The sequence below is a fragment of the Natator depressus genome, chromosome 3, assembly GCF_965152275.1.
Source record: "Natator depressus isolate rNatDep1 chromosome 3, rNatDep2.hap1, whole genome shotgun sequence".
Classification (NCBI taxonomy): Eukaryota; Metazoa; Chordata; order Testudines; family Cheloniidae; genus Natator; species Natator depressus.
The window spans coordinates 122,481,836-122,494,975 of record NC_134236.1 but is presented as its reverse complement, the minus strand read 5'-3'; the positions used below and the strand labels follow the sequence as shown (position 1 = coordinate 122,494,975).

Below are 13,140 nucleotides of genomic sequence, written 5' to 3'. Positions count from 1 at the left end.
TGAGGGCCACAGGCCACCAAGATTACAGTGCCAGTAGTTGTTGAGGATTGCCCGACCCTGGCCCTGATTGACTCAGGCTGCGGCCAGACCCTCATCCGCCAAAGCTTAAGCCTCTTGGCGGACCCCCTCTTGGGGACCACCAAGTTGCAGTGTATCCATAACGATGTATGGCCCTAAGCCAGTGCCCGAGTCTGGCTAACAGTTGATGGGGTCATGCGGCTGATGGTGGTTGGCCTGGCCCCACGACTAGCCTACCCCATGATCCTAGGACATGATTGGCCAGAGTTCCCAGGGGTCCTTCGTTTGATGCCGTGGAAGGCCCGGAAATCACTCCAGCACTGGAAAGCTGCCTTGAGACCCACCCAGAGGAGGGGGCGGAAAGGGACCCCAGGGAACAGAGAGGAGAGCCCGAGGACCCGGCGCCAATGTCTGCCGACGAATCTCGGGTTAGCATCGACTTCTGCTGGGACCAACGGGAAGACCCTACCCTTAGTCGAGCGTATGAGCAGCTAGCGGCCATTGATGGGACCCTGATGGATCCATGCTGAGCAAAGGTGTAGCCCCATTTTGAGTTACGCTGTGACCGTCTCTATCGGGTGGAACGAGATCCCCACACTGGAGAGGTCCAGACCGAACTGCTAGTGCTGCGATGTCACCGATGAGCAGTAATGAAACTCGCCCTCGACATCCCAGCTGCAGGGCACTTGGGACAGGAAAAGACCCTCGCCCGAATTTTGACACAGTTCTTCTGGCCCGGGGTGCACCAGGAGGTGAGGAACTATTGTAATTCCTCTCCAGAATGTCAGCTGGCTGCTCCCTCACGGACGCCTCAGGCCCCACTGATTCCCATGCCCATCATAGAAACACCATTTGAGCGAGTGGCCATGGACTTGGTGGGCCCCCTCCTGAAGAGTATGGCTGGGTTCCAGTACGTGCTGGTCATCGTGGATTATGCTACCCATTTCCCCGAAGCCGTCACGCTATGGAGCATCACCACCAGAACCATCACCACCTCTATCTACCGCCTGCAAACCGACGGCTTGGTGGATCGGTTCAACTGTACCCTCAAAGACATGCTATGTAAATTTCTTCCAGAGGACCTACACCACTGGGACCAGCTGCTCCCGCCTTTGCTTCTGGCCATCAGTGAGGTACCCCAATCCTCCACAAAATTTTCCCCTTTCAAGCTATTGTATGGACGTTGCCCAAGGGGGCTACTGGACCTCATGAGGGAGACATGGGAGCAAGCCCCGTCACCAACCTAGGGCCTTTTGAAGTACATCCTCCAGCTTCAAGAACGCCTCGCTCAGATGGGAGCTCTAGCTTGGTAGAACTTGAAGGCGGCTCAGGAAGCTCAGACCCAAACATACAACCGGGAGACCTGGGTCCGCAATTTCAAACCTGGCGATCAGGTCCTGTTCCTCCTGCCCTCCAGTGAATCAAAACTATTGGCTTGTTGGCAGGGGCCATATGAGGTGGTCCGAAAGGTTGGACTGGGCACCTATGAGATTAACCAGCCTGACTGGCGTAAGAAAACTCAGCGGTACCATGTTAACCTCCTGAAGCCCTGGCGAGTGTGAGAGGGCCTTCTAATTAACCCCTGCCCCCTGGAGCCCTAATTGGGCCCCCGAGTACCCTTGACCGAGGACTCCTCAGCACCCTAGCTTGGAGAAATCTTGACCAAGGAGCAATGTAAGCAGACCCAGTGCCTCCTGCAGGCGTTCCCCAGAACTTTCACCGCCCAGCCGGGCCGACGACCCTTGTTCGCCACACCATTCAGACGGAGCCTGGAGTGGTGATCCGGGAATCGAATAGGCCCTTGCCACACCGCATGCGGCAAGTTGTCGAGGAGGAAGTTCAAGCTATGCTAGACTTGGGGGTCATTGAACCATCGCAAAGCGAGTGGCGCAACCCGGTGGTGCTGGTACCCAAACCCGATGGCACGCAGCGGTTCTGTATTGACTTCCGACACGTCAGTGCCATTTCAAAATTCGACGCGTACCCGATGCCTCGGGTTGACGAACTGCTGGGCCGCTTAGGAGAGGCTCGCTCTCTCACCACCCTTGATCTGAGCAAAGGATACTGGCAGATCCCACTCGACCCTGCATCCGGGGAAAAGACCGCATTTGCCACCTCCATGGGCATGTATCAGTTCACTCAAAAGCCCTTCGGTCTCCATGGGGCCCTGGCAACGTTTCAAGGGCTGATGGACTGCCTCCTTCAACCCCACTGAAAGTACGCTGCCGCGTACCTGGACGATGTCGTTATTTACAGCTGCCATTGGGAGAACCACCTGGAATGGGTAGCAGCGGTCCTGAGGTCCCTGCGGGCAGCAGGATTAACCGCCAATCCAAAAAAATGCCGCATTGGATGGCAAGAGACCACCTATCTAGGGTACACTATCGAGAGGGACAGGTGAGACCCCTCGTGGGAAAAGTTCAGGCCCTGGCAGCCTGCCTACCACCCACCACAAAGCGCTAAGTGCGCCAGTTCCTGGGACTTGTGGGCTACTACCGGCAGTTTATTCCCGGCTTCGTGTCGATCACAGCCCATTTAACAGGGCTTTTGACCAAAGACAGCCCCCAACGCATAGTGTGGACCTCAGAGTGCACGGACGCCTTCCAGGCACTCAAAGACAGTCTCTGCTATGAGCCTGTCCTATACAGCCCCGACCTTAACCGAGAGTTCATCCTCCAGACGGACACCTCGCAGGTAGGACTTGGGGCTGTTCTGTCCCAGGAAGTGGATGGAGAAGAACACCCGACCTTATACCTCAGTTGGAAGTTGTTTCCACGAGAGAGGAACTATGCGGTGATAGAGAAGGAGGCCCTGGCAGTGAAATGGGCCTGTGACGCGTTGCGATACTACCTCCGTGGGGCCCCGTTCATGCTGGTCACGACCACGCCGCGCTTCAGTGGTTGGCCAAAATGAAAAATAATAATATGAGACTAACGCGTTGGTACCTAGCACTGCAGCCCTATGCTTTTACTGTCCGCCATAGGGCAGATAAGGACCACACGAATGCAGATTTCTTGTCCTGCCTGGGAGAGTTGGAAGGGTCTGGCCCCGATGAACGGGAGCCAGACTTGAGGGTGTGTGTGTAGTGAGGCAGTGTGGTGCCCCACCACCCCGCTGAGGGACGAACCCCCCCAGACACCAAAGTGGGTGGAGCCAATGGATCCTGCGCCCGCCCCTCAGAGGTCAAGGCGCAGGACAGGAAGTAGAAAAGCCCAATCCTTGAGCTCAGTTGGGCAACAGCAGCTGGAGAGGCTAGACGTCCTTGGCCTGGCTCCGACTTGGGAGACCCCGGCAAGCCGCGGCCAACCTGAAGACTGGCCGGACCGGCCGAGGCCTACCCCTCGGCAGCTGCCCCGAGGAGCCCATGGTGCTGGAACCCTCCAAGGACACTACCCTGACCCAGGTACCCTATGAGGGGGAGTCCAGAAGTAGCCCGGGGGCAGCCGACCCCAGTATGGCTGCAGCACTGCCAGAGCCAACATCAGTGTGTTGCGGCCAGAATCGCCACTGACACAGCAGTGGGTCTTTGACCGCTGCTAGGGCCCCGGGCTGGGACACAGTGGAGTGGGTGGGTCTGCGTCCCCCCTGCCACCCACCTTGTGGGTGGCAGTCTCCCCCTCCCCCTGGGTGCTAAAGCCAGGGCCTGGGCTTATGTTGAACTATTTGCTCAGCCCCTGCCTAAGGGCCTGAGCACCTGACTGTTTCTTTGCTGCCCCGCCCTGACCCGGGGCCTGAGCTTATATCGAACTGCTTGCGGGACCCAGCCTGAGGGTCTGGGCCATAGACTGGGTATTCCCCCACCCAGCCAAGAGTGTAGTGAGGTAGTGTGGTGCCCCACCACCCCGCCGAGGGATGAGCCCCGGCTGAGGTCCCTTACAGGCCTCCTTTTAATTATTAATATGTGTTGTGTGGAGGGGGCGCACAAAATATTCCTGTTTATGGCCCCCAGTGGGCTAGCATCGCTTCTGGGGAGTATCAAGAACTTGTAAAGCCATTAAACCTATATACTAGATTTTGCACACTTTTGTCTGTGAGGGCATAGTTTATGATTGTTGGCAGTGCTTGCAATAAAGCAAACAGAGATAAAAATAGTATTAAATTCTGTGCCAAAGAAATAAGGATGCTTTAAAAAAAAAAGTGCAAGACTCTATGTCTAAAGCCATTTCATGTGTTTTAGAGCTCGCCATTTTTATTGCTCAATATTTCTTTTTGCTTGTGGACAAATGCAAGGTATATTACTAGTGGGTGAATCACTTTTACCAAAAGTTTTCTTTCTGTTCTGTATTTGCTATGCCCTTAATCTCCCTGCTTTGAACACTGGGCGGTCAATATTCCTTTACTTCTATAAATAGAGTGACCACAATACTCCATGGTACTGGGGAAGTGAAGTAGTAAAGCAAGTAGAAACTCACAGGACTGAATTAAAATAAAAAAAATCCAAATTGTTTCACTAAAACTAAAAAATCAGTGAATTACTGCAAAGATTGAACTACATATAAAAGAAGCAAGGTTTAAAATAAGTTGAGGCCCCAGTGCAGCAATATATGTAAGCGCAAGCGTAACTCTGAACATGCAACTAGTTCCACTGGGCTATTCACATGCTTACAATTAAGTTTGTGCTTAAGTACCTTGCTGAATTGGGGCCAGAGAAGGGGCTGGAAGAAAGAAAGGCAAAAGCTCATCCAAAAAGGGGCCTAGGGATCTAATTCTAACCTTATGGAACATTATGGGACCATGATTTAGCCCCCAGTAACTGTTGACAATATGTCAGTATAAACACATGCCAGTGTGCAAATTTAACCGCCCCCCCAAAAAATAAATAAATAAATAAACCTCTGAAATCAAACCCTATCAAAACAAAACACTACACCAGTGGTTCTCAAACTGTGGGTCGGGACACCAAAGTGGGTCACCACCCTGTTTTAATAGGGTTGCCAGGACTGGCATTAGATTTGTTGGGACCAAAGCCCAGCTCCACTGCCCAGAGCCAAAACCCAAGGACTTCAGCCCTGCGTGGTGGGGCTCAGGTTAGTCTCCCCCGCCTGGGGCTAAAGCCCTTGGGCTTGGATTTGGGCTTTGCCCCCATCCCCCTCTGCCCAGGTTGGTGGCAGTCCGGCTTTGACTTTGCGCCCCCGCCCCCACCCCACTTGGGGCAGCGGGGATCAGGCAGGCTCAGGTTTTGGTCCCCCCTCCTGGGGTCGTGTAATTTTGTTGTCAGAAGGGGGTCACGGTGCGATGAAGTTTGAAAACCCCTGCACTACACTATTGTGAAGGGACATGTGCTCTACATTGGCAAATATAGGGTTAAGAGGGAGCCTGAGGGCCCAATTAGTCCAGTCTGTGGCAGCAGGAGGGGAGATGCTAATTGACAATTAGACTGAGCTGGAGAGAACCAGAGGGGGTGGTTCTGGTAAAGGAAGGGCTGCAGGGCCCAGGAGGAGACCTGAGAAAGCAGAGCTGTAGTAGGGAGCTTGTACCCTGGGCCTGAAAGGAGACGGCAGCAGGGGCAAAGTGTCTCTAGCCAGCAGACAGAGAAGCTTGGGGATACCCTGAGAGAGCTCCTTAGCAACAGGCTGAGAAAAGCTGCACGGAGACAAGACTGGAGGGCGCAGCTCCAGGATAGATGCTTTCATGCAGGTAAAGGTAGGAAGAAGCCGGGGAACCAGCGAGGGATCATGAAAAACAGACTCTTGCTGCTTATTACAAGTTCTCTGGGCAGGAGCCTGGAGCAGAGAGCAGGCCTGGGGTCCCTACCGGGCACTCACAGGAAGGGCAGTGTAAGTCTCAGGAATAAAGGGGCAAGGACTGTTAAGCCCAGATCAGGACTGAAGACCTGCTATGTGGGCACTAAGCCTTTGGGTGTTTGTTTGGACTTTGTGGTTACCCTAGAAGCAGTGAGGCTCTAAGCTCAGTAAGGCTGAGTTGCAAGAAGGAACCAAATACTGAGTGGCCCAAGGAGCTGCCCCCCCCCCCCCCCCGAGGGCAATGGACTAAAGGTGGCTGCTGTGCCATGACCACCCAGGAGAGGGCACACCAGCCAGTGATGGATTCCTCTACACTCAAGGTTCCCAGATTTTTTTTTAGCTGTGTGGCCTCCCCCGCTTCTCCATGGGAGTCATAGTGCTCCCTTGTGATTCCTGTCCATCTGGGGCAGAAAGTGACTCAATGAGTGGTGTGGACGGCTCCCTCCTGGCACGGTGGCAGGACCTGGCTGGCACAATTTCATGAGGAGCCCATGGCAGCATGTAGTGGACCAGGGCTTCTTCCCCATCCCTCCCCACTGTTCAGAGGCTTTCATTCTCACGGGGTCCAGTGGGTTTAAAATATGAAGGACTGTGGTTGGCTGGGTGTCCAGGGCAGGGCACCAGGGGTGAGAACGTTTCCCCATTCCCTGACTGCTGCAGACTCCCTGTGTGCCCTCCCTGCAGCTGCCCTGCCTAGCCAGGCCACCTCACTGGCTGCAGCCCCATGGCCCACCTTCCACACCCCTGATGATGATCTCATTGTGTCCCCCCCACCTCCCGAGGGATGAGCCCCACAAACCAGCATTCAACACTATATCCACAGTCTTCCTTTTCAGGAGAGGATGAAAGGGAACAACTCACACAACAGATGTTAGTCATGTTGCTTAATGGACTGCTGGAAGGTACTCCAATACTGGGCTGATGAGGGTGATATAAGAAGCTGTATAGAATAAAACTAGTCCAGAATAACTTAACTCAAATACAGTGGTTAATGTAAAATGTGTTCTTAGTTAGGGAGCTGGAGCTTCTTGTTAGTGTCACTAGTAATACGATACTATATAGGCTTCCATTGTCACAGAAATAAGACCAGTCTTCGCTTATTTAGAGCAAGGCATTATAAATTCTATCCTTAGTTTTCATATGACAGTAACTTTTGTGATGAAAATTTGACGAAGAGCATTAATATGTTACAGTGTGTAGCATCATAATGCCCGGACCTCTGTGGTGTCATGTGATACTTTTTCTCTATGGATCCAGAAAATCATACTGTGTACGACTAATATTGAAACTATGCAGTATGGGATATGGCCTTCATTAGGGTTTTTTTTGCAAAGAACAAAATATGTGCCTAGCAAGGAGTTTTTGCAGGGAATTCATTCTAAATCATTTGTAATGAATACCCCCCTTTAGTGCTGGCAGTGGTGATTTTCTTTCTGCTGTCTCAAATGTCAACTAGACTAAGATAAAGAGAAGACATGAGCTACAGGTATGTAATCTTTTTCTCTCTCCTTCAATATTTCAGGAGTTTTATTTTAAATGTGGAGCACACCCAGCTTCTGACAATGAAACATCTGTGGCTTTGAACCTCATTACAACAAACAGCCGGCATATCACATGTATAACGTGCACAGATATTAGGTAAGTACTGTGTAGAGTATCACAGAGACACAATTTCAGTGCTTCAAAGTACTTATTTCTGAAGTTTCTTTTTCCTGTTTTTCTTTCCTCCATTTTTTCCTTCTTTGGTGTAATGTGTTAATTTTTTCTAATTGTGTTCTTCTGTTTTGCCAACATAAATAAGATCTACAGCTTGTAGACACAGTTGAAATGCAGGTGCAGATCTGATCACTTGTGCCCTTAACCGCTTTACGTCAACAAGGGAGTGGCACAAGTGATCAGATTTGTCCCTGTAAGTCATTTTTGGAGCATAACATTTTGGGCCAAATTTCTGAGTGCAAGAAATGTTCCCATAAAAAGGGAAACTGAGCCTTATGATAGACGCCCCCCCGCCCCGTTTCTTTAATTGTTTAATATAACTAAGCAAAATTCCTTTTGATGCAAGATCTAACTTACAAACTGGCCACAGTATGTGATATTCAATATCCTATATTAGAAAAACACTAACTGTAAATATGTGGATTAAAAATCAGTTGCTTGTCAGTGATTTTAATACAAACAATCCAATGATTTATAACACTTTCCAGTAATTGATTTCAAGTGTCTGGTGCATCTGATTGAAAATTTGTTATATCTTATCCCTCAATTTTGTCTTTAATTGACTTTGTGATCTTAAAGAAAAAAGTAATGTGACATCCTTATTAGGGAAGCAAGGATGCTGGTATGATTACTTTCTGATTATTAAATAGAAGTGGCTTCCAAACAAACATAGTCATTAGACATCCAAATTCTTTTCTGCATATTTTCCCAGTGCATGTGCATCTGTTTATGAGAAATATTGGAGAGGCATCACATAACTGATAACACCATACTATTCCCTATAAATAATTATTATATCTCAGCATTGAGTGGTCTGCAGCTTGCAAGAGTAGAAATGTGCAAGTTTTCAAAATATGCAAAGCCAGGGTTTTTATTATAAGAGATCATGAAGGGTGAGTTAAACTATCTCCAAATAGTTTGTCTAGGACTAAAAAGGGATTTCTGTAAATGAATTTCTGGTTGAAGATAATGGGATGTTCTTACCTCATCCCAGACACAGTGCAATATACTACATTAAGCTGTTTTTCAGTGCTTGCTGCTGCATTGACAGAGTATGACTGGTTGCTGACAGCAGTTGACTGAAGAAAATGAGTATTACTGATAGGCTAAAAGATAAGTGTGCTTTGAAAAGAATAGTATGGTGTCCATCACTTCACATATGCTTGGGATTTATAACAGTGTAATCTGTCTCTTTTTAAAATTCATCTTGCAGGCATTCTGTAGTTTATTACTTTAATAACTTATCCCAGTGGTTAGGCACTAATGCCACTCCATAGGTAAGGTTTCAGAGTGGTAGCCGTGTTAGTCTGTATCAGCAAAAACAACAAGGAGTCCTTGTGGCACTTTAGACTAAGATTTATTTGGGCATAAGCTTCTGTGGACTAAAACCCACTTCATCAGACGCATGGAGTCAAAAATACAGTAAGGGGTATATATATTACAGCACATGAAAAGATGGGAGTTGCCTTACCAAGTGGAGGGTCAGTGCTAATGAGGCCAATTCAATTAAGGTGGAAGTGGCCTATTCTTAACAGTTGACAAGAAGGGGTGAATATTAACAGAGGGAAAATTACCTGTATCAAATATCATTCTGGGGTGTATTAACAGGAATGTCATATTTAAGACATGGGAGGTAATTGTTCCTCTCTACGTTGCACTAGTGGGCCTCAGCTGAAGTACTGTGTCTAGTTTGGGGCACCACGGTTTAGGACTAATTAGAGAGAGTCCAGAGGAGAGCAACACACATGATGATATGTTTAGAAAACTTGACCTATGAGGAAAAGTTTAAAAAAAAAACCCTGGGCATGTTGAGTCTTCATAAAAGCAGACTGAGGGGGAGACCTAACAACAGTCTTCAAAAATGTTAAGACTGTTATAAAGAGGATTGTGATTAATTGTTCTCCATGTCCACTGAAGGTAGGACAAAAAGTTTAATGGGCTTAATCTGCAATAAAGAAGATGTAGGACTTTTTTTCTCATCTAACTATATAGGTAGTTAAGCATTGGAATAGGCTTCCCAGTTAAGTGGTTGAATCCCCCTCATTAGAGCTTTTTAAGAACAGCTTAGACAAACGTCTGTCAGGGATGGTATAATTTTACTTAGTCCAGCCTCTGCATAGGGGACTGGATTACAAGACCTCTCAAGGTCTCTTCCAAATCTGCATTTCTGTGATTTTGTAATTGTTCCTAAATAGCATTGCCAGCCCCTGAGAAACCTAGTTGGGAGTGTGGAGATTGAAAATCCTATTTCGTCTTGTTGAGTGCTGACAATCTGATTTTATCTGATCAGACATAAACAAGGTTCCTAAGGCTTGTCAGGGGAAGGGAAGGAGTACTTGGCCAGTGAACAGCATACTGAAGGGCTGGATCCCCAATAGCCTCTGGAGAGCCATCGAGGTCCCCTCAACAAACTTCATAAGGCTTCCTGGGAACCTTATGAGGATGACATAAAGGTGGAGGAGGAAGCATTCCCCTTTACTGTGACTCTCCTTAGGTCCATACAAAAGAACACTCACGTGTGTGGACCTTATGAGGGCCCCATGACCCTCCTAATTTCTGAGGAGTAGAGAGTCCTCCAGTGAGCTTCTGAAGACTCATCAGGGTTATAATGTATTTAATCAGTCAGAGCCCTGTTTCTGTGTACCTCCTAAGGTCTGCTCTGCCCTAGCAGACTGGAGGAAGCCCATAGGAAGTGGGGAATGCTCCTCCAGCTTGTCCCCATTCCCAGACTAGAACCATTGGTAAGAAAACCAAATAAGTCCTCAACCAAAAAAGTATTTTATGTTCCCTCAGTTTTAACTTTTCTTTAATAAATAAGAGTAAAACCCTTACAATGCTGTAGTTCCAAAACAAACCTTGCCCTACTACCACCAGGAAATTCAGAGTTAAGGTTAAACTTACAATAAAACTAAACATTTTCCAGTACAGAATTACACATTTAAGGAAGCTAAACTATACTGATGCTGCCCCAATCTGTATGCCAACTTCCCATTTTATCCGTTTTGAAACTGCTGACCAAAAAGCAGTGTGGAATGGTGATGGATGGAGGATCCTCCTGCCATAGTTAACTCAGGCTCTTACTCAGATGTTTCCTCTAATCACCCTCCCATCCACACATGCAATACTCTCACCCATGTTCAATGGTGCTTTTAACCTAGCCTAGCTGGTCTATCGTCAGGTATAGGCTATATGATCCTTTCACTCGAACTGGGAAACCTGCCCACTTTGTAGTGAAGGTACAGGATAAATCATCTGAGTGCTGATAGTAATCAAAAGCCTTCCCACAATTTCCCTATGTGCTCAGGACAGACCAGTTCTTCCACAATTCCATGGGAAAGAATCATAGAGCAGCTCAACTTACTGCAAGACAAAGAAGCATGAGAGATGTCCCCAGAAGTCCTAGCGATACACACTGGTGAATGCAGCACCAGTGAGGACCCAGTAACTTGGGTATGGCTTTGCAGAGTGGCGACTTACCCCCAGACTAGGCTAAGCCAAGTGTTGATGAGCTGAATTAAATCTGTAGTGAAGACATACCATATGTTCCAGCCAGGTCAGAGTGGCAACAGGACTATTCATGCCCCGGGTCTCCCTGCACAGGGCCAAGGAATCCACAGGAGTGGAAGGGGCTGTCTCACTCCCCAGGACACCTTCCAATGCAGTCAGGGAGCACCAAGGAGGTACAGTAGGTTAGGGAAGAGGTTCCCTTCCTTCCTTCCCTCCCTCCCTTGCTTCTTCTAACCCCTCAGACCTCATGCCGGCTCTATTTTCCCAGCCCTAGTCCCTGTGTACAGTGGGTTAACAGGAGGGAAGACCACTTTGATGAACCTATTTGACCCTACAGGAGGGGTGCCATGATTCCGAGGACCTCCAAAATTCTTAGGAGTAAGACTCAATTTTTCAGGCCCAAGGGAGGTCTGCAGCATCAGGACTCCCTCCATAGGATGGTGGGGGTAGCAGAGAAATTATTGTGGAAAGAATAAGAGGGTATGCCCACCCTTGTTCCAAGGGCTTCCTAAGGTCTGCTGAATCAGGACTTCTTGTCTTGTGGCCCTTCTGGCATCTGTAGAAACAGACCTCTTCTATGGGCAATCTTAGGACCATTTGAACAAACAAACAAACAAGGAAATACACTGCCACTCGCATACGTTAAGATTAAGTTAACCTTGCAGACACACATCATTATGCTGAGTGTTGATTACTTTTCAGGTGTTAGATTTCAAATCTTGTAGAAACCCAGGAAACAGTTGTCTTATAAGAATCCCAAGCATTTGTAAGTATGAAAATTTATATTTGAGGTACCCAGATGACCTTACCTCTGCTTCTGTAATGAAGGCCTGAAATAATGAAATGCTCAGACTACCATATCCACCCATAATACTTCCATTTTATCACTGACCACCAAGACAAGAACAATTTACTTTCAAACATATGGTGGTTGTGTCAACTATGGCTTTCTTTGTTGTCATTATACGCTTCACAGAAGAAAAGCTGTTTTTCAAATTGTTGATTAAACTGATAGAATACTAAATGTAATTGTCCCCCACTCTTCCTTATGGAGTCAGTCCTGTGACTGGGCAGGCAGTTGTCTAAGTATCATTAGACACAGAATTTGTGTGTCAACAACAGATACATAAAGCCATTTATAAATGCTATCTGAGGCACATTTTTGATGTTCCACTTGCAAGTTGCATAAGTAGAGTGCCTTCTCCAAATTTAAGATGTCCTGGTCTGTAGTCCGTGGATTCCTGAGACTTTAGAAAAAGTCCTTCATCCAAATTTAACACATTTTACAAAGGACTAAAGATGGGAGGCAAGGATCAGTGGAGGGCAGAGGTAACTATGACCTTCCGTACTTCCAAATATTTGTGGTTTTTTTGTAAAATCTTCATTTCCTGAGTTTCTAATTCTTTCTTTTAACTCTAGTGTTCTTGGAAGTCTAATAAAAACATAAAACATTTATATATGGCTACAACCTTAGTTTCACCTAACAAAGATTTTTGGGTGGGGATTTATTAATGATTTTTTTGTAGTAGTCACTTGTCAGTACATAGTTCAGGTTTGAGAATTGCTGACCAGTGAGCTCTACTTTCTAGTTGTGTTTTACCATCGTATATAGTTAGTGCACCACATGCCGAGCACTTTAAGCCCCAAGAAGCTTGGCACAGACTGTATATGCTACCTTAGCTTCAGCATGCAGTGCAAAGCTCATGAAAAAAATTTTATTTAAAGCAGCAGTATACTCTGATATGCAGAAAAAATACAAAGTAGAAGTAATGTTTAAACCCATCACCAATTTTTAGTCTCAAGCTTGCATTAGGCACACTGTCTATTTGCCCTGGGTTTATATCTGATATGAATATTTTCAAGCAGCTCTGACCGACAGTGAAATACTTCAGAACCAAAACCTCTTGCAGAGTTATGCTAAATCCATAGGCAGTATTCCAGGTAGTGTGTTATATGTCAATGCTTTCTGCTTATCTACAGCAGAGTGAAAGTATGAGTTGGCAGTCTTTATACACACTTTTTTTCTTGTAGCATTCAAGGTGATGGGCTGCTATTTTATGTCTTTGAAGAAGCTCTTAATGGGTTGAGCAAACAGCAGAAACTTGAAACAAGCACTGAAACTGGGCAATCCTTAAGGGAAAATCTGCTTTTGTCA

The 13,140-nt window shown here is 47.2% G+C and overlaps 1 protein-coding gene across 1 annotated transcript in view; it reads left to right on the top strand.

Annotated features, from left to right (window-relative positions):
* The window catches only part of PRKN (parkin RBR E3 ubiquitin protein ligase), a 1,223,721-nt gene that overhangs the window by 663,948 nt on the left and 546,633 nt on the right, over window positions 1-13,140 (top strand). The window contains exon 6 of the mRNA XM_074948732.1: window positions 7,285-7,400. Within this exon, the coding sequence (XP_074804833.1) occupies window positions 7,285-7,400 (116 nt within the window). The remainder of the gene's footprint in view (window positions 1-7,284; window positions 7,401-13,140) is intronic.